Raw genomic sequence first — 27,322 nt, 5'->3', positions numbered from 1 at the left:
ATAGGAACTAAAAATCAGTGTGAATTTATCAGTTATACTTACAATCCACAGTCTCAGAGTGAAGAAAAAGCAGTTAAGACACAGCCTTGCAACCAACATGTTTCATAGACTCCAGTATGTAGGCAGTATAGCCAACGTTCTTTATTAAAAACTCACTTATTCCTCCTTGATTACATGTCCTCTTTTTTCAGTTATGTTACAAACATGGTGAAAACGTGCATTCTCTATACATAATGCTGATGGATACCATAAACGTACCACAACACTGTATATGTCAGGCATAGTTAGTAACAGGTCTATACATCTAAAATCACAAACATATATACATACATAAATAAATACTCTCCTGTGGTCCCTTACTGTGCTCTACAGTACACTCTCCTGTGGTCCCTTACTGTGCTCTACAGTACATGTGATGTCATTGTGTCTATCTATTTGGTCCAGATACAATAATCAGCTAAATGTCAAACAAGGGAGAAAATGGACGGTACAGTTCCTTCATATGGCCGTTCATTAGTGCTTCAGACTGCTGTAGACTGCTTCAGACTCTCTATCCTGGCCTGCTGATGGGAATAGGAGGAGCAACTGCAGGCTGGCAGAGCTATGGATTCCTCATTCCTCCGCTGTTGTACTGAATCCAGATTCTATCTGAATGAGAATCATCCACATTTTCCTCCTGTGGTCTCTCTCTCTCTCTCTCTCTCTCTCTCTCTCTCTCTCTCTCTCTCTCTCTCTCTCTCTCTCTCTCTCTCTCTCTCTCTCTCTCTCTCTCTCTCTCTCTCTCTCTCTCTCTCTCTCTCTCTCTCTCTCTCTCTCTCTCTCTCTCTCTCTCTCTCTCTCTCTCTCTCTCTCTCTCTCTCTCTCTCTCTCTCTCTCTCTCTCTCTCTCTCTCTCTCTCTCTCTCTCTCTCTCTCTCTCTCTCTCTCTCTCTCTCTCTCTCTCTCTCTCTCTCTCTCTCTCTCTCTCTCTCTCTCTCTCTCTCTCTCTCTCTCTTCTCCCTGAGTAGGAGGAGACAAGTCTGTGTCTGAAGTCACAGGAGGACACATGATCCTCATAAAGAGCTGTATTCAGAGTTGTACGCAGGAGGCTTAGCTCAGCTCCCCCCCGGCAGCAGCAGGGAAGGGGGGGTAGGGAGGGCTGCCGCCGCCTCATCTCCTGCTGCAGCTGCTCCTTCAGTGTAGACACCTGTGGGGGAAATGGAGATGGCTTCAGGGACGGACATGTTCTTTTGTTTTTTTTTGCGTATTCTTCAATTCTCTCAGATCTCCTCTACATACAGGGGTTATTATATGGGCTAACAGTTGGTTTGTTATTAAGGTCTAGACTCTTCTTAGACTTTAACATGACGGCATGTACAGTACCTGCTCCTCCAGGCCTCTGACCCTGTGGCGGTGGGCTCTCTCCCGGGCAGCCAGGGTCCGCTCAGCCTCCCTCTGGGCCGTCCTCAGCCTGTCTGCCTCCCTCTGGGCCTTGTCAAGCTGCAGCCCTGAGTTCTCACTCACACTGTGGCACTGCTCCATCTCAGACAGCTGAGCCTACTCAGACACGCACGCACGCACGCACGCGCACGCACACACACACACACACACACACACACACACACACACACACACACACACACACTCAATCTCTGAGATTTTGCAACCCGTTGTTGTTGTTTAGGTGTTAATGAGGAATGTCACCAGCCACCACCATAAACACACAGCTGGTGTGGCTGGGAGAGGTCCTATGACAAATGGTCACTTAGTCACATGTGGTGTTCTCTTCATGTCTGCTTCTTAATAGGGTAACTATCTGCTGTGTTCAGTAAAGTTTTCTTCTACTATTTAGCACCGTCTTATAATTCATTTTTTGTTCTAGTTATGTTTCGGATGTATGTACTTAAAACGTAAAACGTTCTTAACTTCAGCTCTAACCGGGACCAGAACCCAGAACAAACAAGCAAAACATTTCTCCTCAACTGCTCAACTTGAAGCATCTAACCAGCAGCAGATGCATGCAGAGCCAGACCCCTCAGGCTACAGCCATTTTGTAGTGATCCCAGCTCACTTACACATGGGCTTTCATTTGCTAACAGGACCTCCGAGCTCAAGGAATAATCATCAAGCTCTGGGAGGGTCAAATTAATATAGAAGAATGTACAAATATAATATAAAATGTAATACACAGCAACTTTCAGCTCCAACTACCAACTACTTGGCTGATTCAAACATCGATTCATCTCATCCCCTCATTACCTTTCAGTTAAAGTATCTGGTTCTCATCTAAAACTGAATTTGCTGACACAGCTAAATACTGAACACAGAAGGAGATGTGTTTTAGTGAGTAGCAGAAGTTTCATCTGCAGTAAGTCAAGCTGAAACTGAACTGAGGGGATGAGGAGACACATGTTAGTCTCCTCTCACCTCGCTGGTTGAGGCATGAAAACCCTAACAGCTGAAAACACCTTGTCAGCCACAACACCACCACCACCACTAAAACTGCTCTTACTTTACTACATCCCTTTAATAATCTTTATCTTTATAGCACCTTCCATACATACATACAAATACAGTAAACACTCACAAATATATTGCCATGGCATATAATAGACAATCAGAATAGAATTAAAATAGAGATAAAACAAATATACAAATAATAAAATAAAATAAAGGCATTTAATCAAAAGCGGTGATGACGGCATAGTTGTGTGCCGGTGTACCGGTCAACTGGTCAGTGTGACACAGACAGACATGCTGTCAGTGTGTTTGCTGGCCTATGGTGTCCCAGTGCATGTAAGTATGTGAGTAGTGTATGTCGATGTGTCTATGTGATGTTCCTGTGTGTCTCCCAGACGCCCGGCCCACCTGCAGCAGGACTATCTGTCTCTGGGCGTCCTGCAGCTCCTGCTCGGCAGAGCTGAGTGAATGAGCCAGACGCCCCGTCTCCGCAGACAGACGCATGCTGCCCTCCTCCGTCTTCAGCTTCTGACGCTCCACCTGAGGAGACAGACACAGATGAGTGGTACCGCACCATAGCAGGGCGCTGTAACTAACGTGGTGGTCGTGCGTGAGCCGGTGTGCCGCTGACCTTGTCCAGTGTGTTTCTCAGAGCGTTCTTGTCCTTCTCCAGCCTGACGGCCTGTCTCTCGGCGTCCTTCTTCTCCGTCTCCAGCATGGCGACGGCCCTCTGGAGCCCCCGCAGTCTCTCCTCCGCGGACGCCCGCTCCGTCTGGGCAGACTGGGTGCTCCGCTGGACCTCCGACAGGCTGGCTGACCGCTGGCGCAGAACCTAGGTAAGGGGGGGGAGACAGGGGGAAGAGCACAGCGACACAACGTGACGTTAGAATTATAAGGTTCAGGGGCGCTTAGGTGGCGTAGCGGGTTAAGCGTCGACCATGTAACCGCAGGGTCCCCGGTTTGATTCCAGCCCGGGACATATCCTGCATGTCATCCCTCCTCTCTCTCTCACCCATCCTTCCTGTCATAATCTATACTGTACTGTCAATAAAAATGAAAAATATGAGTGGGACTGCCCCACTCAGAAAAAAACAAGAAAACTTATAGGGCCAGTTTCACAGACAAGGCTTAAGCCTAATCCTGGACTAAAAAGCATCTTCAATGGAGATTTTACATTGAAAGTGTGATTTAGTCCAGGACTAGGCTTAAGCCTTGTCTGTGAAACCGGCCCATAAGGTTCTATCTCCATTTTTGTCAAAATTGAGTTTTTTACATAATCTGACCCATTAGGTGTTTATTAATGCCTGTGTGGTGTTATTTTTAAAATGTTGAAATTTTTTAGTTAGTAATTCATAAAGTACAAAGGTTCCATCTCACAAAACATAATGGAATGTAAAAACTTTGACGCTCAATATCTCTGAACTGCCCTAAACGGAGATAGAACCTTATCATTCTAAGCTCACGACAAGTAAGATACAGGTTTTACGACTCTCCCCCCCCCCCCCCTCTCTTTCCTCACCTCCTGAGAGTGGGCGAGCTCTGCCTCCAGCTCTCCTCGTCTCAGCTCACTCTGGGTCAGCTCGCCCTGGAGGCTCTGGAGGCTCTGCACGCGCTCAGTGAGGGCGCTCACGCTCCTCTTCCCGTCCGCCAGGGAGGCCCGTGTTCCGTCCACGTACTCCTGGAAACAGCACCGCTCTGGTCAGTGTCGTGGGTTCAGTGTCGTGGGTTCAGTGTCACGGGTTCAGTGTCACAGGTTCAGTCTCATATGATTCATCAGCAAAAAATGAAGATTCTCACACTGCCAGAAAGGCTCCAAAGTGTGTCCTGTCCATGAACATTTTGATTTGGTCATTATTGACTGTCTGTCTTTTCATGTGGACCCCAGGAAGAATAGTCCTCACTATGGGGATGACTAATGGGGATCCGTTTAAATAAACAAATAAACAAACAGCGTGCTGAAGGCGGTGGACCCCAGGAAAGCCTCAGGGCCGGATGGCGTCCTGGGACGGGTGCTGAGGGACTGCGCCGACCAGCTGGCCGGGGTTTTCACCAACATCTTCAACCAGTCCCTGTCCCAGGCCACCATCCCACCCTGCCTGAAAACCTCAACTATCATCCCAGTCCCGAAAAAAAGCACGGTGAGCTGCCTAAACGACTAACGACTACTAGGTGGCACTCACACCAATCATCATGAAGTGCTTCGAGAAACTAGTCCGGGCCCACATAGTCACACGCCTCCCGCCCAACCTGGATCCATACCAGTTCGCCTACAGAGCCCACAGGTCCACAGAGGACGCCATCGCGACGACTCTCCACTCCACTCTATCCCACCTGGAGAGGGGAAACAGCTACGCGAGACTGCTCTTTGTGGACTTCAGCTCTGCCTTCAACACCATCCTTCCAGACAGGCTAGTGACCAAACTACTAGACCTGGGACTATCACACTCTATATGTGCATGGATCAAGGACTTCCTGTCCGACCGCCCCCAGAGGGTGCGGGTGGGCTCCCACACCTCCACAGCCCTCAGACTCAGCACTGGGTCCCTCCAGGGCTGCGTGCTAAGCCCCATCCTCTACAACCTCTACACCTACGACTTCACCCCCGTCCACCCTAGCAACTCCATCGTAAAGTTTGCAGACGACACCACCGTGGTGGGCTGCATCTCGGGGGGGGACGAGGCGGCGTACAGGGATGAGGTAGAGCAGCTGAGCAAGCTGTGCAAGGTTAACAACCTGCTGCTGAACCAGTCAAAGACCCAGGAAATCATCGTGGACTTCAGGAGGAAAAAATCTGAGGTCCAGCCCCTGCTCATCGACGGAGGGAGCGTGGAGAGAGTCTCAACCCTCCGATTCCTGGGGGTGCACATACAGGATGACCTGTCCTGGAAGAACAACACAGCAGCCATCATCAAGAAGGCACAACAGCGGCTCTTCTTCCTGAGAGTCCTCAGGAAAGACCACATCGGACAGGAGATGCTGGTGGCCTTCTACCGCTGCGCAGTGGAGAGCATCCTCACCTACTGCATCTGCAACTGGTTCTCCAGCTGCACAGCCGCAGAGAGGAATGCGCTACAGAGAGTCGTGAGGACGGCCCAGAAGATCACCGGCGCCCCCCTCCCCTCTCTGGAAGAGCTGTACAACACACGCTGCCTCAGGAAGGCCTCCAAGATCTCCAGAGACCCATCCCACCCTGGGTACGAACACTTTGCTCGGCTGCCCTCGAACAGGCGGTTCAGGACCATGTTCGCAAGGACAAACAGACTGAAGCTCAGCTTCTACCCCAGGGCCATTCAGGCCCTGAACACAGCAAAGACCTAGGTTCTGGGCCCTGGACAGTCTGGACGGATTGATGGCAGCTGCTGGATTGAAATCAGGTGTAGTGCTGAGGCACAAATGTGTACATTTCAAGCCTGCAAACTGCGACACTTTAAATGAATGTGCAATAACACTATGTGCAATATGACAACCCTAGGGTACATAAGGTTGCAGAGAATAGGAAATGTTAGAATAGGTATAGCATAGCATAGAGCAGCGTTTCTCAACCTTTTTTCAGTCACGGCACCCTTCAAAAGTCGATAAAATCTCAAGGCACCCCAGTCTAAAATATAGCTATTCAAAAACGACACTGCATCACCCAGACAGCCCCATACACACACACACACACACACACACACACACACACACACACACACACTCAGCGGCTATTGATACAAATAAAAGTTGTATTATTATTATTATTATTATTAAGAGAGAGAGGAGGGAGTGAAAAAGGCAAGTGTGCATCAAAGGCATCAGGCACGTAACCGTGCTGTATAAACATGACACAGTGACCGAACAAACGCGGGAATTTATGGAACACATTCATTTTCATATTCCCACATTTGATTGGAAACACCTATCCAGTCCATTCAACGTAAACACCGGGGATGCAGAGTTATTAAGCCAGAAAATGCGTCTCTCTCTCCCGCTGCGCGCATCCTTGTCTGGATGTATTAAATTCATTGCATGAAAACGAAACCGTGCGTTATTTCCCGAACTTTCCAACCCTGCTTAGCTTCCGAAGTCGGACGAGAGAATAATGTCACCGATCATAATAGAACAACCACCTCCACACGCTGCCGGCGAGCGAGACTGCCCTGCCCGATCGTATACCCTTTTTCGGGAGCGGGGAACATAGGATAGGACCCTTTTACATGTCATTGATTTGCCTTCCAATTGTACAGTCAGACAGCAGGACCTTTGCTATCTCTTTTGCAGCTTGTGGGCCTAGCATGTTATTAACTATTGCTGTGCAATCATGCTGGCAATATTACGGACTCGGCTATAGTGTGTGGCTTCTTCGCCTTAGCAATAATTTCGGAACGCTTTATCAGAAACTTTGGCGCACTTCATCAATACCTGTTCTGGACGGCTATGGTGACTTTTCATCCGAACAAAATATTCAGCATATGACTAGCTTGTGATGGATGATCTGTTGTCAGTTTGTCATGTTCCATGATTCTGCTTGTTTGCTTGTTCATTGCTCTCGAAAATGTATTTGCGCGGTAAATGAAAAAACAATGCAGGCTATTGCAGACACACTGACCTTACGCTGAACCCGGTATTGACATTGTGACATGGGAAAGGGGCGCGCGAGACAGATTTTGATGATGTATTGCATTTATTTATTTATAGATTTATTCATTCATTCATATGAACGTCAGAATATAGAATTATTTGACGGCACCCCTGAAGACGCCAGGCGGCGCCCCAGTGTGCCGCGGCACCCCGGTTGAGAAACGCTGGCATAGAGTACAGCACAGTGTTTTATTTGTATAGTATAGTATAGTGGATAGTGTACATAGCCTTTATTTATGTAAACCAGCTCCTTTCCCTTCTTGTTTTTTAGTTTTTTTCTTTCCTAGCACCAGGGGAGCCCCCCCCCCCCCAAATTTCGTTGTTTGGTACCTGTACTACAGTATATCAATGACAATAAAGACCATTCATTCATTCATTCATTCATTCATTCAAACAGGCCTAAATAGGCTAAATCTAAAACGGTATCATACAATTCACTCTAATCCAGTTGTCGTTCTCACCATACAGCTATGTCATACACCATACAGCTATGTTCTCACCATACAGCTATGTCATTGCCAAAGACGGTCAGCCTCGACCCCTGTCTGGTTCCTTCACCCACCTGCAGCTGCCTCCGGTCCTGCTCTGCCACACCCAGAGACTTCTGCTGTGCAGCCAGACGCCCCTGGGTGGCGCTGTGAGCGGCAGTGGCCTCCTGGAGGCTCTGGGATAGGCTGTGTGTCTTCTCTCTAAGAGTGGCCTCCGCTTCCTGAGCTTTAGTCAGGGCCTGGGTCAACCGGTCCACCTCTCTCTGGAGTGAGGCCACGCGGCTCTCCGCCTCTGCCACCTGCGAGAGATATCAACGTATACAGTGTGTACCTGTGTGTACATCGGATCTCGTCATCTGCTTGCCTCAATAAGCGATTAAACTACTTATACAGTATAGTCTTACGTTTACAATCATGAACGTGTGAGCGCTTGTACCTGTTTGAGCAGGGTGTCATGTACCTGTTTGAGCAGGGTGTCATGGCGCTCCTGTGTGGCCTGGCTCTCGCCCTCCCTGTCCCCAAGACTCAGTTTGAGTCTCTGCAGCTCTCCCTCCAGGCTGCGCCTCCCCAGCTCCACCCTGGTGCACCTGGCCTCCGCTGCCTCCAGAGCCTCCCGCAGGCGCCTCCTCTCCGCCTCCAGACGCACCTCGCCCGCACGCTGCTTACTCAGCTGATCCTGCAGGGCCAGACAGAGGGATGGAGGGAGGGAGGGAGGGAGGGATTTTCTTTCCAATATAACAGTAAACCGATTGTTTTTAATTATCCTACAATTTCCCCTTTTCCTTCCATTCCACTTTTGTCTCCCCTCCCTTGCCCCTTATTCCACTAACCCTTTTCTTTCTCCTTTTCCCTTCTTCGTATCACTCATCCTTCTTTCTCTCTGTTTCTATGCTCCCCCTGTTGTCTGGAGTGAGAACTGTTTAAAAGGGGTGATATTGGAGGTCTGGGATTACAGGACTGGACATATGGAGTGTTGCTTTGCCCAGAAATATGACATGGAACATTTTTTTATTTCTGGCATTCTGTTATGACAGTCACCATCCGTTTCCTGTTGTCATGCTATTGTTCCCTACAGAGACAGCATATGGCAGTGTTGGCAGGTCAGTGGTCACTACTGACTACCAGCAGATCTGTAGCCAGAAGAGTGTGTGTGTGTGTGTGTGTGTGTGTGTGTGTGTGTGTACCTGAATGTGTTTCTTCTCTGTCTCTGCAGTCTGCAGGGACCTCTCCAGCTCCTTCACTCTCTCTGCGAGCGCTCTCCTCTCCCTCTCTCCCCTCCGCACCGCCTCCTCCCTCTGCTGCAGCATGGCCTGAGAGGAGCTCAGCCGCCCGTCAACACCACGCTTACCTACAAGCACAATCAGTACAACACACTTTCAGCGTTTAGTAAACGAGCAAACGCCAGTGTATACCTTGTTTTTTCCATGGTCATGTACTTGGTTTTTTCTGCCTCTGTCTGTCTCTGAAGGAGTAAAGGTGTCTGTCTGTCTCTGAAGGAGTAAAGGTGTCTGTCTGTCTGTCTCACCCTCCTGGCACTCCTGGAGTGTGTTGTGTAGCTGAGCGAGACGGTTCTGGGCGGCGTCTCTCTCCCCCGACACCTCTCCAAGCTCCCGCTGTAGCGCCCCCAGCTGGCCGCGAGCCTCATCCTTTTAAAACAACATCAACAGATTTCAACATTAAATATGTAATCTGCTTTTCTGTAACAAAAAAACAAAAAAAAACTCACATATCAATGCTAAACTCTGGATGGATATACAGTATAGCACAATATTGAAGAAATTCATACATGGAGTGTAGCGTAAAAAATAACTAACCTATACATGTATTCATGTGTATTACAGATTGTTCTGTCATGCTGCATAGCTAGGCAAGGCAAGGCCAGGCAAGTTTATTTGTATAGCATGTCATACAACAGGGGCAATTCAAGTGCTTTACATACAGCATTAAAAAAACACTAAGAGGAGAATAGTATTAACAGAACAGTAACAGATAAAAACAGAAAGGTGTTTAAGCAGGTGTATGACCCTGTCTCTCTGTGTTTAAACATGTATGACCCTGTCTCTCTGTGTTTAAACATGTCTGACCCTGTCTCTCTGTGTTTAAACATGTCTGACCCTGTCTCTCTGTGCGTCGCGGAGCTCCTGCAGGAAGTCTCTGAGGCCGCAGCGCAGCGTCTCGGGGTCCAGCTCCGACATGGCCATGGGGAGGGGGGTGTTACCCCTCTCTGGGGATAGGGGCCCAGAGCCTATCGTGTTGTCAGGGGTGCTGCCCCCAAAATCTGTGAAACAAACATGACATTTATTTTTCTTCTAAATCAATACTACTCTTATGTTAACGGTAGCTTGTTGTTTATGTTAGTGTATTTCTCCACGACTCTCTAAACATCCCCTCTGGCAATAAGTGTGTCTTAGACATTATGACACGTACAGTACCAGTCAAAAGTGTGTCCAAACGTTTGACTGGTACTGTATGTGAAGGGTTCCATTTTCACCTTTGGGGGGTGACAGTGAACAGGGTAGGGGCGAGGAGCTGCGATGGCGTGCGATGCCGCTAGGTGACGGGGAGGTGCCCCCCCCCCCCGGGCTCCTCCCCCTGCCCCCGCTAGCCCGGCGTCCTGTCCCGATGCCCAGGGTGCGCGTCAGCGCCGACTGCAGGCTGCCCAAGCGGAACTCCAGCTCCCTCCGGCCGGCCTCGGCCCGCGCCAGCTCGGCCTCCGTGGCAGCCAGCCGGCCCTGCGCCTCGCTCAGCTGCAGACTGGACTGGGCTGCAGAGTCCTGGGCCGCCTGGGTCCGCAGGGACAGGTTCTGGCCTTCGTCCTGGAGCTTCTTCTCACAGCCGCGCGCCTCCTGCAGCTGAGCCGTGAGCTCCCGCTCGCAGCCCCGCCAGCCCGACTCCGACTCCACCAGACGCCTCTGGAGTATGGAGAGCTGGAGGGAGGAGAGGAAGAGAGAGGGATGGAGAAAGTTAATAATCAAGGGTCAAGATGAGGGTGTTTGAAAAAAATATCATAGATTATATACACGACATATATTCCATATTCTCGTGAGTAATGTCCAACTAAGCGTCATCGGAAATCCAATGCTCACCTCTTTCTTGATAGTGTTCCTCGCTGTGTCCGCTTCAGCCATCCTCAGTTTGAGAGAGACGGCCTCCCTCCCTCTCTCCTCCTCCTTCTGCTCCTCCAGGGACAGACGAGTCTGCAGCCCTGCCACCTCCCTCCCTCTCTGCTCCTTCTCTCCATCCAGCAGCTTGGCCTGATGGAGCGACGGGGGTGGAGGACGAGAGGGTGTGTGAGCGAGAGAGAGAGAGAGAGAGAATCAGAGTTGAGCAATGCAATGGATTCGGTGAGTAATCCCCACTACTACCTAGTTAGTGAAGAGAAGTAGAATAAAAGTCAGTACATTTTGATTGGTTGACGACTTTGTTCCCGCTTTCACCAGCTGCTGTCACATATCGCTGACATTACATCATTATTTTGGAGACACTTATCGGTATTGATCATCAGAGTTAACAACCGATGGCGATACTCTCACTGTTGCCTGTCCCAGTAGGTTAAATGACTATGATGGCGGGTCACTTTTGGTAGACATGGTAACGCACAGCGACTGCATGGCTGACCTGTCTGCGTAGCTCCTGCAGCTCCCTCCGAGCCTCCAGCCTGGACCTCTCCACCTCTCGCAGACAGCTGCGCAGCTCTGCCACCTCCCTCTGCGCAGACGCCAGGCTCTCCTCTAACACCACCAGCCTCTGATCCTTCTCCTCACACTGACGCTTCACACTGGGATACACACACACACACACACACACACATAGTATACTTCACACTGGGATATACACACACAGTATACTTCACACTGTAATACACACACACACACACACACACAGTATACTTCACACTGGGATACACACACACACAGTAGATTATCTCATTCATGCCGTATAGACGATGTCTGTGTTAGGAGGTGTGTTACTGTGTTAGGAGGTGTGTTACTGTGCTCTACCTGATCCTCTCAGATTCTGCGCTTCTCAGTGTCTCCCTCAACTGGGCGTTTGATTGGCTGAGGGTGTCCCTCTCCTTGGTAACATCCCCCAAAGTGCGGCGTAGCTCCGCCCCCTCCCTTCTATACCCTTCTCCGCTGTCACAGGCTTGGTTGAGGCGCCTGTCAATATCCAGAACGTCCCGCCTCACTTGGTCTCGGCTCTCCTCACTGGCTGAGAGTGCAGCTCTGCTCTCCTCCAGCTGGAAGGTGAAGATAAAGTGTCCAGGGTGGTGAACTTTACATCCAACAGCATGTTTACAGATATCACAACAGAAACAGTCCCTTCCGTCTCCCCCATGTCCCTTCATTTCCAAACCATAACAGCTTCACCTACCTCTTTGAGGGTGACGGCGGTGTGTGTCTTCAGGTCTGCGCAGCTCTCCTGCAGTCTTTGCAGCTCCCGCTCATGAACGCCGGCTGCATCGTCTAGCTGAGAGCGAACCTCCCGTAGGTCACCGGTCAGAACTCCCACCATGGCCTGCAGACAAATGCACAGAGTTAAGGCCAATGCACATGGCGTGCGATTTTGTCGCACGACAACATTCGATTCTCCATTCATACCCACACACTTCAGTGTTTTTTTTGTTTTTGTTTTTTCGCATGACAACATTCGATTCTCAATTCACACCACCGAAGTGTGTGGGTGTGAATGGAGAATCGAATGTTGTCTTGCGACAAAATCGCACGCCGTGTGCATTGGCCTTTAGAACTGATCTTTATCCTGCTATCTAAAGTAGCAGTCGGGGTCAAGGCTCCTGAATCTGTATTTATTATTTATTTTAATCACCATCATCACTTTTTTAGTATTTTAATATAAATAACTATAGCCATCCTTTTAATCCACTTTTATATCAGATCTCACTGTTTTTTATATACTGTACATGGCTGGCCCAGTGTTGTTGTCTGTCCTTTATGTTGTGTTGTGTTGTTATGTGTGGTTTTTAGTGGAGTGGCGTGGCAAAATGAATTTCCCCACGGGGATAAATAAAGTATTTATCTATCTATCTATCTATCTATCTATCTAACAATGAATGTCTTTTAGAACATTTCGTGCCAGCACAAAAAAAGAAATATACAGATCAGCACAGGGTGAAGAAGGAGGAGAGAGAGACGAAGAGTGGTGGAGAGAGAGAGAGAGAGAGAGACGGAGAGAAAGGGAGGTTGAAGGAAGAAGAGGTTGGTGGTAATAATAGAAAAAGTTGGATAGAGAGCAATAGAAGAAGTGTGCAGACCAAACATAACAACAACAACACACATCCTGTCACGTAGACCCACATTGTTGTACAAAAGGATCGAATTCTTGAATCTTCTGTTACCCTCTCTTGATCTTTGTAATGTGCTGCCTCCCTGGCCAGTCTGTCCACCTCCAGAGCTGCAGTCCCCTGCTCTGCCTGCAGGGTTGACACTCTCTCAGACAGAACAGCCTTCTCTGCTTCCTTTAGGGACAGGGCCTGGGTGTGGGAGACAGAGAGGACTTCTGTAGTATAAGAGTGTCCCCAGAAGTGTGTCCGACTAAAGAACCTTGTTTCATAGATCCTGATCAATATGACATGTAGCTTTGTTGTATGGCCAGTCAGTGCTTGTATCTGAGTCTTACCTGTTGCTTCTCTGTCTCTGCTTGCAGCAGACTCTGGGCTCTGTTGTGCTGGAGACTCCTCACTTCATCACTCAGGTCTTGCCTCTCTCTCTCTACTCTGAGGAGCTGCTCCTCCGCCTCCAGTCTGACTCGCCGCAGTGCCCCCTCCTGGTCGGCCTCCAGACTGTGACGCAGCGCCTCCTGTAGAACACAACCACGACATCAATCAACTCTATCAAGATTGACAACTGTTGGGCTGTTTTGCACCAGAGCAAAAAAATGTATCCTCCCCAAGTTTCATTACTGAAAAAGAACACTCTCACCCACACACTGGCCCAGAATGTCAAGAGTCTCCGGATTAGACAGGCAGTCTAGTAGTCTTACATGGGCCCCCCTCACCTTCTCAACAGCCAGCCTCTCTACCTCCTCCTGGTGGTCAGAGATGCTGATGCACAGAGCCTGCTGGGCCTCCTGCTGCGTGGTGTCCAGGGCCTGGGCCAGAGCCTCCTTCTCCCTCTCGCTCTGGGCCAACACGCTCTCCCCCTCCGCACGCACGCGCCTCAGCTCCGCTGAACAGCCCCAGGGGACAGAAAGGAGGGACATGACAGACAGTTGTAAACCTGGGTTCATGCAGTCTTTGCCAGGCATATACTGTATGGCTGCGTACTCTTCCCACTGATCATCTCAGCTACTTTTCACAAACATACGGTCTGCTGTCTCCAGTCACCGGGCTTTCACAATCTATGGCTCTCTCCCACAAGACTCCTCAGTAATGTTTTCCATTCCGTCAACTCCGTCAAATCACTCCACTGTAGGGCTGCCACAAACGATTATTTTCATAATCGATTAGTCACCGATTATTTTGACGATTAGTCAACTAATCAGATCATAAATTACAGCTTATCGCACAATTACTCAATCGCTCTTATTTAGCTATCATCTTCTAAATCAGCTTCTAAATTTAGCTTGAAGTTGTTAGTTGTTGTTGTAGGCATGTGCTAACTAAAAATAAAGACAATTAAAATGATTGTTCACTCAAAAATAGATCTTTTAATGAACTTTGCAGCTTGCAGCAGCGGCATATTTATTTCTGGCATCACTTGAATGTAATGTAATGTAATAGTGCAAAACAAAGGGTATAGTGCATCTTCTCAGGCATCAAACACATTTTTAAAATGTAGTACTCAGCAGTTTGCACTCTACTACATTTTAAAAATGTGTTTGATGCCTGAGAAGATGCACTATACCCTTTTGTTTTTTTTCTCTCTCTCTCTCTCTCTCTCTCTCTCTCTCTCTCTCTCTCTCTCTAACTAAGTATAATATAATAATAATATAAGTATTGTGTACTTCCAATGAGCCTATTCAAGTGAAATTTGCACCAGATTTTGGTATTAACTCAAACAATCAAGACAAAAAATCGAAACATTAAAATCCATATGTAAATAAAGGTATGTGTAATAAAGTAGAATGAAACAGGAAAAAAGTGTTGAACACACAAAATTAATTCAATACTTAGTGGAGAAGCCTTTGTTTGTAATGACAGCTTCAAGGCGCTTTCTGTATGAAGTAACTAATCGCCCAACAGATTGTCTTTAAATCTTGAAGATTGCGGTGGGCCTTATTGTGAATCTGAATCTTCAGATGCCATTCCAGTTGATTTTCTTTCTATGAAACCAATTGTGAGTTTCCTTTGCTGTATGCTTTGGATCGTTGACCTGCTGGAAGGTCCACCCACGTCTCATCCTCAGCATCCTGGTGGATGGCAGCAGATCAAGAATCTCTCTGTACATGGCTCCATTCATTGTTCCTTCAATGAAATGAAGTCTGCCAGTACCACGAGAGGAGAAACAGCCCCACACCATGATACTTCCACCTCCAAACTTCACTGTTGGTATAGTGTTATTCGGGTGATGTGCAGTGCCATTTCTCCTCCAAACATGGTGTGTTGTGTGACAGCCAAAAAGTTCAATTTTGGTCTCATCTGACCAGAGTACATGCTCCCAGTAGTTCACTGGCTTTGTGTGGCTTTCTGGAGCTCTTTCTAGTGGTCGATGGCCCTTTGGCTACTCTTCTAAGTCTCCTTCTGACTCCCTGATCAGAAGTCTTGTGAGGAGCTCCTGTGCGTGGCCGGTTGATGGTGGAGTGATGTTGCTTCCACTTAGGGATAATGCCCCAACGGTGCTTACTGGAAGATTCACAAGTTGTGAAATACGTCTGTAGCCAATTCCATTTTCATGTTTTGCAACAATCTGGTTGCGAAGGTCTTGAGACAGCTCTTTGCTTTTACCCATCATTAGAAGTTTGTTGTGTTGCACCTTGGTAACAAAAAAAAAACTTTTATAGCCCATCAATATGTGCAGATTTGTCCTTGGCTGTCCCTTTCATACTCACCACTGTACAATGTATCAAGCACTCAAATTACCATCCATAAATATTAGACGACACATTCACTGGCTTCAAATTCTATTTAAATGTATTTATTTAAACTATCCTTATTATTTAAAACAGTATCTTGTTCCTTTTATTTCAAATTATCAATTTAGGCACTCCTCGCAGCTTTACTTTTCTGTCCCCCATGCAAAGAAAACAGTAGGGAAAAGAGCTTTTATGTTCAAAGGCCCAGTAGACTGGAATAACCTGCCTCCAGACATTAGATCAATTTCATCTTTAGGTAGGTTTAAAAACGCCCTATCCTCCCACTTTGAGTTGCAATGTTCTTGTTTTCATTGAAGCTGTTACTTACGTTACTTGATTCCTTTATGACATTTCTTATATCACATAATGTGTATTCATTCTTTGTATTCTAGATCCAATCTCCCTCTTTTTACTAGCTGTTTTGTGGTTGAAATGTTTTTCATTATTTTTATTTGTGTGTGTTTTCGTGTTTTTTGTTGTTTGTTGTCTATTGTCTGTGTGTTGTATTGTAAACTGTACCGTTACCTGTCTGCTTCTGTTGTAATGTAATGTTTGTCATTTATGTTAGGACCCCCTCGAAAACGAGATGGTGCATCTCAAGGGGTTTAATCCTAATAAAGAAAATTCAAATCAATATATTCTAACCCAGCTGACATTAATTAGCACAGATTGGAGGTAGAGTTGCCTCTTAATTAGTTCTTTTTTCTAAGATTTTTTTTGTCTGGATTGTTTGAGTCTGGTGCAAATTTCACTTGAATAGGCTCATTGGAAATACATTTACTGGACAAAATGTTGATATGCTCAATACTTATTTCCCCCACTGTATGTTCTCTCTTTGTCTGTGCCTGAGAGCCTATGCATCGGCCAACCTGTCCTCTGCTCTCTCTCTCCCCGTCTCTCACCAGTGGCGCTCTCACTGCGAAGGCGTAAGCTCTGGTTCTCCGTCTCCAGCTGCTCTCTCCGAGACTCCAGCTGCACCATCTGCTGCTGTACCTCAAACAGGCTGGTTTCCAGGGCCTCCCTCTCCGATCTACAGAGAGTAGAGGCACAAACCTTAGTCACACACGCACAAAGACAGACACACTACACACACACACACACACACACACACACACAAAGACACACACATAAAGACACACACATAAAGACACACACATAAAGACACACGCACAAAGACACACGCACAAAGACACACGCACAAAGACACACACGCACACGCGCACACACACACACACACACACACACACACACACACACACACACACCTGAATGCAACCAGCTCCTCTGTCAGTGTGGCGTTCTCTCTCTCAGACGCTGTCAGCTGAACCACTAGGCCAGCGCGGTCTCTGGCCAGGTCAGCGCGTCCCCTCCCCACCTCCTCCAGGGCCACTCCCTGACGCTGTTCTTCACCTCGAACCACACCCAACTCAGTCCCCAGAGAGCTCACCTCCCCACACAGCTGGGAGACAGGAGGGGAGCAGAGAGATACAGAGAAGGTACAATACATGAATGGTATCCCTCGAAAATTATAGTTTTTTCTAGACAATTATAACGTTTAGCTTAACTGCTGTAAGAGTCCTGACTAAAACTGTGTAGTTTGATCACCTCTCTCATCTCTCCCATTCTTAGATCATTACAGTGGCTTCCTGTATCTCACAGAATAGATTTTAAAATCATGCTCCTGGTCTACAAATCACTGAATGGCGTACGGCCAAAATACATCTTGAACCTGCTAGATCCCTAAGATCATCTGAGGCTGGCCTTTCCACTGTTCCAAGAGTGAGCACCAAAAGAGGGAGCATTCGCTCACTATGCAACAAAAGATTGGAACAAACTATCACAAAACATTAGGTCAGCCCTATCTTGAGCAATTTTCAAAAATAGGGTTATGTTCTGTTTTTAATTTGTGTCATTGCTTTTAATTGACTTAAATACTGGCAGTTTTGGCTAGGTTTTTAACTGACTGATTTGTTTTTATATTTTTATTTCAAATTTGAATTTTTTAAATTGTTATTGTGTTGCACTTCTTTTGTTTTAAATGTTGACAGTTTAGGCCCTGTCTTTAGCAGACTGATTTGTTTTTCTATTATTTATTTTTTATTGTTTTTTTAAATGTCTTTTATGTATTTATCATTCTATAAAGCACTATGACTGCCTCTCTCATGCAGAGAGAGGGATGGGGCATGCAGTATTGAGATGACGGTTAGACTTAACAGTAGGCATGCGTGTGTACCTGAGTGACTTTGTCCAGCAGCTTCACTCTGTCAGCCCTGATGCTCTGAAGCTCCACCTCCATCCCAACCGTGCCCAACTCTGCCTCCTGCAGTGATTGGAGGAGAGCGATGTGGGCGGAGTCTAGCTCTAGCCTGTCCTGCTCCAGTCTGACAAGCTGGTCTCTGATGGTCAGCTTCTCCTGCTCCGCCTCTCGCTTCTGAACCAGCAGGTGTGCCTTCTCCTCCTCCAGCTGAGGAACACAACAAGGGACAGAGACATTGGCACAGGTTTTACTATATGAGGACCGATAGGCTTCACATGATACCTTACATGGAATACATGTTTTAATACGGTTTACAAGGCTACTCTTACATGCATGCTACAATTACAAGACATCTACCACCAAGAGTTTTGTCAATAAGAGAAGCTGTTGATGAGTCAGTGAGTCAAGCTAACGTCCCACCTGGCTGATGATGGTGTTGAGCTCACCCTTGTCCTGCGCCAGGCCCTCGTTCATGCCGCCCATCTTGGCCAGTGAGTCCCTGAGCGCCGCCTCCTCGGAGTGCAGCTTGTTGACCAGCAGAGAGAGCTCTGTGTTACTGCTCTCAGCCTGGGGGGCAGAGAGAGCTCTGTGTTACTGCTCTCAGCCTGGGGGGCAGGGAGAGCTCTGTGTTACTGCTCTCAGCCTGGGGGGCAGGGAGAGCTCTGTGTTACTGCTCTCAGCCTGGGGGGCAGGGAGAGCTCTGTGTTACTGCTCTCAGCCTGGGGGGCAGGGACAATATACACAGGTCAGCAGAGAGAGCTCTGTGTTACTGCTCTCAGCCTGGGGGGCAGGGAGAATATACACAGGTCAGAGGTCAGGATACAATAACATACAGACAGGAGGACACAGAGGTTAGCTTAGTGTTCACTATACAGTAGGCTACTTCAGACACACACAAAACTAAAAGGGTTAGATCACTATAGATGACTGAGAAAGCATATGGTAGAATATTGTATTGGAAGCAGGCAGCCCCCACACTGAAAAGCAAACTCAGGGGAGCACCTGATTCTACTCTACTAGGTCGTCCTCAGACGAGCCCTCCATTGGTGCTTCCAGTCATCCCGATCTTCCACACATCTGGCTAGGTACGCCGGTACTTTATACTTTATGATTGACTTCTTTACTTTGATTACGAGTGACACTTTCATCTCTTACCTGCGCCAGAGCCTCAGCAAGCTGACGCTTCTCTCCCTCCAGCAGCTGCCTCGCCACCTCCCCCTGCTGGTGGACCTCTCTCACAGTAGACAGCTCCCCACGCTGGGCGGAGGCTCTGCTCTCACTCTGCTCACACTGCTTTTGACTGTGGTGACAGAGACAGTGGCAGGGAAAGGGACAGGGCAGGGATAGTGATGAACACAGCTTTTTGTTTTCTGTCGACAGAATTCTATTTAAATAGACCTGTGTTAAATCCCTCTTTAAAAAACTCTTTAAAAACTCCCCCTTGGCCTCTCTTTTTCATTCTGCCTCCTTTCATTCTCTTCCTCCTTCTCTAACCCCCTGTTCTATTTGCACCCTCTTCTCCCCTTCTCACATTATTTCTTTCACCACTTTCACACTCTCTCACTCACACTCTCTCACTCACTCACACTCACACTCTCTCACTCACACTCTCTCACTCACACTCTCTCACGCACACTCTCTCACGCACACTCTCTCACGCACACTCTCTCACGCACACTCTCTCACGCACACTCTCTCACTCACTCTCTCACTCACACTCTCTCACGCACACTCTCTCACGCACACTCTCTCACTCACACTCTCTCACGCACACTCTCTCACTCACACTCTCTCACGCACACTCTCTCACTCACACTCTCTCACTCACACTCTCTCACTCACACTCTCTCACTCACACTCTCTCTCTCACACTCTCTCTCTCACACTCTCTCACTCACACTCTCTCACTCACACTCTCTCTCTCACACTCTCTCACTCACACTCTCTCACTCACACTCTCTCACTCACACTCTCTCACTCACACTCTCTCTCTCACACTCTCTCATGCACACTCTCTCACTCACACTCTCTCTCTCACACTCTCTCACTCACACTCTCTCACTCACACTCTCTCACTCACACTCTCTCAGTCTCGGCCTTGGCCCGCTCTCTCTCCTGAACGGAGGACTCTCTCTCCTCCCTCTCGTGATCCCTCTCTCTCTGTGCGGACGTCACGGCCAGCTGCATCTTCTCACAGTCCATCTGCAGGATCTGAGCCTTGCTGTGCGCTGCCTGGGCTGACTTCTCCAGGCTGACCGTCTCACTGGGAGGATGGACAGGCAGACATGGAAATACTGTACATTACATACTGTCAAGATATTGTATCAATGGAGAGATAAATATATATATATATATATATATAGGCTACTTCATATATATGACTACTTGACTAACTACATGATTGCTTGAACACTACCTGACTACTTGACTAGTTGTACTGTATCATATTGCATTTCATCTTATTGCACAGCATTTTGCACTATTGATTTCACTGTAGTATGACTGGTTCGGCTATAGTACAACTAGCATCACTTTATTACTTCATTATTACTTACTTTACTTATTTTACTTTACTCGATTATTGTGATTTTGTATCTTGATGCTACAATGCCAATGTTTAAGAACCTGAGCCAAAGATGTTTACAGTTGTGTACATTGGGATGTAATAAAAGCAATTCTGTTTCTGAATTTATGTTTTTCTGAGTGGGTCAGTCCCACTCATATGTTTCATTTTATTGGATAGAGTTAGTGAAGATAGTCAGAAAAGTAAAGAGAAGAGGGAATGTCAGCAGGGCATATGCCGGACTTGAACCCATGCCGACATGGACACGTGTGCACTGTAGACCACTGGACCACCCCAGGCCACCTGATTCTGATATTATGTCTCTGCCACAGATTTTTTTTTACCTGGCCAGCGAGTCCCTGTCCTGTCTCAACCGGTCTCTCTCTCTCTGCATGGTCTCTTTCTCTCTCTGAGCCCCATCCCTCTCTCCCTGTAGTGCATGACTGCGCTGCACTGCCTCTCGCTTGGTCGACTCCGCCTCGGTTAGCTGCCTGCGCAGAAGCTGCACTGTCGACTGCACAGAGGACAGACGTCCTCGAACTTCCTGCGTAAAGGACAGACAGAAAGAGAGGGATGCTGTGAGATACACACAAGAGAAATAAAGAGACTCTAGATACCCTTTATAGGTAAATGACACCTGTGGAAGTGCATTGCTTTCTATATCATTGGGTTATATCAGTCAGTGTTTGATAGTGGTGAATAGAACAGACCAGAACAGAGCACAGAAGCTCAGTCGTAAAAAATGACCCGCAAAATGTCAGGAATCCACACAGAGAGAGAGTGAGAGCTGTAGCTGAGTGGCTATCTGGAGTACCTGCAGCTGGAGCTGTCTGCTGGTGACTGCAGAGCGCAGAGCGGACAGACAGGCCGCCGGGACGGGTGCCGATGTGGAAAACCGAGAGGGGGAAGAGGATCGCCGTGGAGACGAAGAGCGGGGGGGAGCAGAGGAGCATCGAAGGAGGGCCAATAGAGGGGCCCCGGAGTTCTCCTGGTCTGCCTCGGACGACGAGTCCCCGTCGGACAACACGGTCTGGGAACAAGTTTCAATCAAAGGCTCCGATGATATAGTTTACTGATGTTGAGATGATATAGTTTACTGATGTTGAGAGATGCCGAGATTATTTGTTGATATGTTATGGGATTCATGTTGTGATGAGCTTGGCTGAGGGTTGCAGTCTTTTTGATGGTGTGTGTGTGTATGTGTGTGTGTGTGTGTGTGTGTGTGTGTACCTGGGCGATATCTCTCAGTGTGTCCAGCAGCGTCTCAGTGTGAGCTCTCATCACCTGCAGGTCTGTCTCATCGTTGCCACTCTGTTCCTGTGGAAGTGGACAAACAGGTACATGAATCTCAGCAGGAACCGTGAGATGACCCCTGAGATGACCCCTGACCTACAGGGAGCATCCCTGATGAAGTCACACACACCTCCAGTCTTCTGGTCAGAGTGTCCATGTCTCTGTCTCTCTCTTCACTCTGCCCCTTCAGCCTCTCCACCTCTCGCACTGCATCTGACAGCCTAGCACACACACACAAGAACAAACACACTCAACAAACCGGATCGAATCTCTATGATGAACATCATGTTGACCGATGCTGACTGATCTGAGACCCCAAGGGGGCCAGCCCTAGTACTCGTTGAACTGACAACTGCACGCAGGAAGACAAGACAGACACACCGACCTAGCGTTGAGCTCGGCCCTCTCTGAGTCCGTCCTGGTCTGCAGGCTCATCATCTGGGCCACGCCGTCTCTCAGCTGGTCTCTCAGCTGCTGCTCCAGCTGCGCCTGCGACGCCGTCTGCCGCTCCAGCGCCAGGGTCGCCTCTCCCTCCCGGCTGCGCAATGTGGCGGAAAGACCTGCACAGGACGACTGGGCAGAGTGTGACGCGCGTCCCAGCTCATTACGCATGTCTGACAGGTCCCTGGGAGAGAGAGAGAGAGGGAGAAGAGGATATACATGAGAGGGAAGGGGGAGAGGGAAGAGGGAAGGGGGAGAGAGAGAGAGAGAGAGAGAGAGGGAGAGAGGGAGGGAGAAGAGGATATACATGAGAGGGAAGGGGGGGAGAGAGAGAAAGAGAGAGAGAGAGAGAGAGAGAGAGAGAGGGAGAGAGAGGGAGGGAGAAGAGGATATACATGAGAGGGAAGGGGGGGAGAGAGAGAAAGAGAGAGAGAGAGAGAGGGGACGGGACTGAAGTGAACGTGTCCACTAGGTTTGATATGATGTGTTACAGTGCTTTGCCATGCATACAGAATCCATAGCATAGCCTGTAGTAGAAATATAGTAGTTTTTTTTTTGTAGTTTGTTGATCTGACCTCTCGGTGGCGCTCTTCAGCTCGCAGACGTGCCTTCGGAACCCTACCACCTGTCGCCATAGCGCCAGGAGGCGGCCGTGCTCACTGCTGAAATAACTGTGGAAAGACTGAGAGAGACAGTGGGAGAGAGAGAGAGAGAGAGAGAGAGAGAGTGAGAGAGAGAGAGAGAGAGAGAGAGTGAGAGAAAGAGAGAGAGAGAGAGAGAGAGAGAGAGAGAGAGAGAGAGAGAGAGAGAGATGGGAAGGAAAACGCTTAATAAAGATACTTCACATGTTATTTATCTGGATATCAAAACAGACTTCAAGCAAAATGTTATTATTCACACCTCCTCCTCTCTCCTCCAATCGGACTCCCTCTGCTCCAGCTCCTCCCTGGCCTTTGTCCAATCAGCAGTAAGCCTACGAATGTCCTGGCTGAGTGCCTCATTGGCCAGTCCTGCCTGCTCTAACTGCTCTCTCAGCATGGCGTTCACTGCAGACAGACTGCTGCTCCTGTGGAGGAAACAAGAGGAATCTTTCATTCGAGGCGTTGCATTATAAGGATGACTTATTCCAGACGACACTAGCAATGGGGAGATGTGAGAAAAGAGGCTGCTTATGCTTTCAATCATTGACCTATGTAAAGCTTTTGATGCTCTTGGCTATGTACTTCAAAGACACTTTCCATATTTATTTCCTGATTGAATCCCCCTTTGTGTGGTCTATATGCCTCACATACACTGGCTGTGGACCGGTTCTCTACCCATGATCCTCTACACACTCTCCCCACAGCGTGCACTCTCCCCCTCATGAATTTAAAAGCATGTCGTTGGTTTAAGCATTAGCTACAGGGAGCTTGCACCATCTTTCTTACTCCAACCATTTCCTTTCAAATCGATGAAGGGGAGTGAATGAGTGCACACTTCAGTTTGAAAATCTAGCTGCAGCCCACTGTACACCATCATCAGTAATTGCTAATACTTGCAATGAAATGACAGGAGTAGCTTCAGTTACATTCCGGATTGGCCAAGACAGTTCTCAATCACTTGCCTTTGCTGTTCCTCCTCCAATCGAATGAGAGCATTCTCCAAGTCGCCTGGTTCATCCTCTTCTCGATGACTATTGCTTAACATTTCACAACGACCCTAAAGGGAAACAGAACTCATCAATGAAATCATAATGTGCATGACATATGCACCAGATAGACATGACCAACTCAAAGTTCAGCTAAAAGCTGGGCTCTATATAAACTCCTCAACAAATGTTTGGAAACGTTATTTTGGTCAATTATTCCTCCCCATACCAACAGAACAATATTGCAAAAAAATGTTGGGCCACTACCCACACCTTTAGCTGTGTTGCTCATTCCACAAATGCATGATCCTTACGAGTTGTAAAGGTGACTAATCAGGCTTTCCAACGATATAAAATACAATACCAATTGGTATTATTAAAGGGGAGGAATAATCGACTGGAATAACGTTTCCGAACATTTTTTTTAGGAGTTTCTATTGCCATTGTTTTGGTTTAGAAAGGCCTGATTGTGATGGAGGTCAGCTGCACTAACACTTGTCCTGCATTGCTCCAGCTCAGAGGATTTCTCCAGTACAGTCTGCTCTAGATCTCCACACCTCTTCTTGTACTGCAGTACCTGCAGGAGACACAGGGGGGAGAACGTCTGGCACGGTTGACAACACCATGGCTAAGAAGTAACATACAAAACATCCTTTAACCTACAAAATACAACTGAGTTGAAGTGAAACTGAAAAACAATACCTTGGCCTGCAGCTTTTGCACCAGCTGAGCCTGCCTCTGCTGCCCCTCCTGGTAGGCTGTGAGTTTGCGCTTGTAGGCTGCTTGCTCCTCATCCAGCCGCCTGCGCAGGTCCACGTTCTGCTGTGCCAGGCTGCGTGATTCAGGCGAATCACGCTCCCCATCGCCTGTCTCAAGGCGTAATGTCTGCTCTAACTGTGTAGATGCAAACACAGAGTGGGGTGGAGATTTCATAAGATACAGAACTCTCCATCAGAAACTGTTCGTGCCACTGCCATCGGGAAACGGTATCGAAGCCTCGGGGCTAAAACCCAGAGGATATCAAACAGCTATTTCCCCCAAGCAATCAGGCTCCTGGAGAAATACACTGGAAGAAAACAAAAGACTGTCTCCCCCAAACCTACCACACTCACAACAAAAAGAATATCGTCACCTTCTTAAAATAATGGCACTGACAATGGCATAATGGCAAAGTCACTTTTGAGGGAAATTATGTTTTTGCCTAAATATCATATATTCTAGATTTGATTCTGTTTATTCTGAAATAATATATGAATTACATTAATAATATATATTAAAATAATATATTTGATTTAGATATGAATAAAATACAATCATATTTTCTCAACTTGAAAATATGACGTAAGTTATTATTTTAAGAAGGTCCCTCAATGTTTTCTTAACTGAAGGATAGAATTACCATTTGAAATAGACTGATCGAAGGTAAGGCACAACATTTATTTATCTACTAAATGTTCTTTTGTTTGTTTTTGGACCCACAGCCTTCCAAGGTGTAACTACATGGCAGTAATGATCAATTTGTTCGTCAATTCGTACGGCATACTGAGCCCCCGACACTATTCCCCCTCTCCTCTCCAATGAAGCCCCTGTTTACAATCACTAGGGGTGACAAATGCCATAGCAACATGCCACTTCACTTCATTCCAGCCCCTGTATCCAGGGAGACAGGCAAATCTCTCTCGAACAGACAAAGAATATAATGAAAGGGAAACAGGGAAAGAGGTACATTTGTATTCGTTCTATGCGTCTGTCAAATACCCCTTTAACTGTGTCCTGGCTTGTCTTTATTGTGTCTGGTTAACTACAACTCCACTATGGGTTCACCACAAACATTTTGTACCACAATGTTCCACAATGTTCTGTCAAGCATTAGGTTCTGTCAAGCATTAGGTTCTGTCAAGCATTCAAAGGCTTTCAGCCAGGTGAGGTTAGAGCCGTAGACTGTGTGATTACGGCCAAGTTAATCATTAAGAATTGAGTTACTGAACTAATCCGCAAAATTCTTTTTCTTTTTCTTCTATGCCTTGAATCCAATGTCTTTATGACTCTTCCTTAATAACCTTTTTGTTCTTTCTCTGCTCTTTATATGTCTCTTGTTAAGTCTCTTTGTCTTTTCTTCCTCCTTGTCTAACAATCCATCCTTCACTCTGCATCTCTTACCCTCTCGCTGATGGCGCTGTATTTGATGGCCAGCTCGTCGCGGTCGGCCCTGCTATGGGCCAGCATGTCCTCCAGCCTCCCCAGCTCCCCCTGCAGCACACGGTTCTCCTCCTGGAGGGACATGACTGAGGACATGGCTTCTGTAGCTGGGGTGGAGAGGAGGGGGAAAGAAACAGTGCAAACACAAAGAATTAAGAGACCAGTGTTTCTTAAAAAAAAAAAAAAAGAGACTACTGGTCACTCACTGCTATCGTTGAGGTTCTTAGTGACGATCTCTCGCACTCGTGCAGGTAGACAGGTTGGAGGTGCGTCTGTGGAGGACCCTGCGTCTGTGGAGGACCCTCGGACCGTCAGCCTCTTCTCCTCAGACAGCACACTCTCCTCCAGCCGCTGAGAGAGAAATAGACACACATTAACAATGAGAAATGCACAGAGAGAGAGAGAGAAGATGGGAGGCTTGAATGTGATCAGCAGACATGAAATGTATAATGTCCATGTAACAGTATAATCTTTCTCATATTCAAAGTAATGTTTGGCAGCAAGTACACAATCTCAGTAACAGTGACTAAAGCTCAGGCCATGCAGTGACTGTGAGAACAGGTGGTGTCTCAGCAGCAATCCTGACTACCACAGAGCTGTTTTCCGAATAGAACACTGACTGACCTTATACACAGCACAGCACACCAAAACAACAACACAACAAACATTCAAACGAATACGCATAAACTCACATCCTCAGTGGCAACATTTTAAAAGTTCCACTTTTAAAGTTGTCAAGCAGAAGCCTACAATAAAATCTAAATTATAGGCAAAACGACAACTATAGCCAATTATTTTCTGTTCTCTGAAGATTCATTTGAATGAACAAAGTGATAAGGGAAATCTCAAATAAAATCAGAATCAACATAGCATGTATCACCTGTATTACAGCTTCCAATTTGGAATCCGTGGTGGAATTCTCTGTGTCGCTCATTGAGAAACGGGGTTGAGGACCAGACAATAGCAGAATCTTCCAGCTACACTACCATTATAAAGTTGTGTCACGTTATTAAATAGGATTAAGCGTTCGGTTTAGCAATTAACGGATGCACACGTGTGTTCAAACGTATTTCAAAATTACACACGAGACGAAAGAAACGTATTATTCTCGCTGTGTAGAAAGTCAATGTTTTCTCGTTTGTCGGACATCTCCTCCAACCCACAGGTGACGTCCTACTTGGTCCCTTCTATCCCACGACTGTGAGAATAAGATTGAGGACAGGGGGGAGGACAGGGGGGAGGACAGGGGGGATTAACAGATTCCACATCCCCCTTCCCTTCCCTTGCATGCTGCGCTTTCACTTGGCATCCTTTACAAGAGGGTTTAATTCTAGTAGCCTACAACTTGGGGGCAGCAAGGCTCTTTAA

General features: G+C 47.4%; 1 protein-coding gene across 1 annotated transcript; it reads right to left on the bottom strand.

Moving 5' to 3' along the window:
- Positions 1-513: 513 nt before the first annotated feature.
- On the bottom strand, positions 514-26,888 carry crocc (ciliary rootlet coiled-coil, rootletin; the record flags this gene model as incomplete). Its single annotated transcript, XM_080548060.1, has 38 exons — positions 514-560; positions 1,035-1,185; positions 1,362-1,535; positions 2,847-2,978; positions 3,070-3,270; positions 3,958-4,116; positions 7,618-7,842; positions 8,004-8,219; positions 8,728-8,891; positions 9,069-9,189; positions 9,658-9,821; positions 10,035-10,470; positions 10,630-10,797; positions 11,162-11,321; positions 11,545-11,783; positions 11,918-12,061; positions 12,900-13,034; positions 13,181-13,360; positions 13,559-13,728; positions 16,477-16,604; positions 16,840-17,033; positions 17,808-18,038; positions 18,252-18,398; positions 18,987-19,131; positions 19,912-20,094; positions 20,739-20,938; positions 21,209-21,424; positions 21,625-21,711; positions 21,818-21,908; positions 22,073-22,312; positions 22,704-22,810; positions 23,029-23,194; positions 23,732-23,826; positions 24,249-24,332; positions 24,458-24,649; positions 25,916-26,061; positions 26,161-26,305; positions 26,835-26,888. 38 exons carry the CDS (start codon positions 26,886-26,888, stop codon positions 514-516), a joined length of 6,237 nt encoding a protein of 2,078 aa, XP_080404186.1.
- Between the last annotated feature and the right edge of the window lie 434 nt (positions 26,889-27,322).

Source organism: Nansenia antarctica (assembly GCF_963989245.1).
Source record: "Nansenia antarctica genome assembly, chromosome: 18".
Taxonomy (NCBI): Eukaryota; Metazoa; Chordata; class Actinopteri; order Argentiniformes; family Microstomatidae; genus Nansenia; species Nansenia antarctica.
The sequence above is the reverse complement of the archived record's forward strand: the minus strand, read 5'-3'. Positions and strand labels throughout refer to the sequence as shown.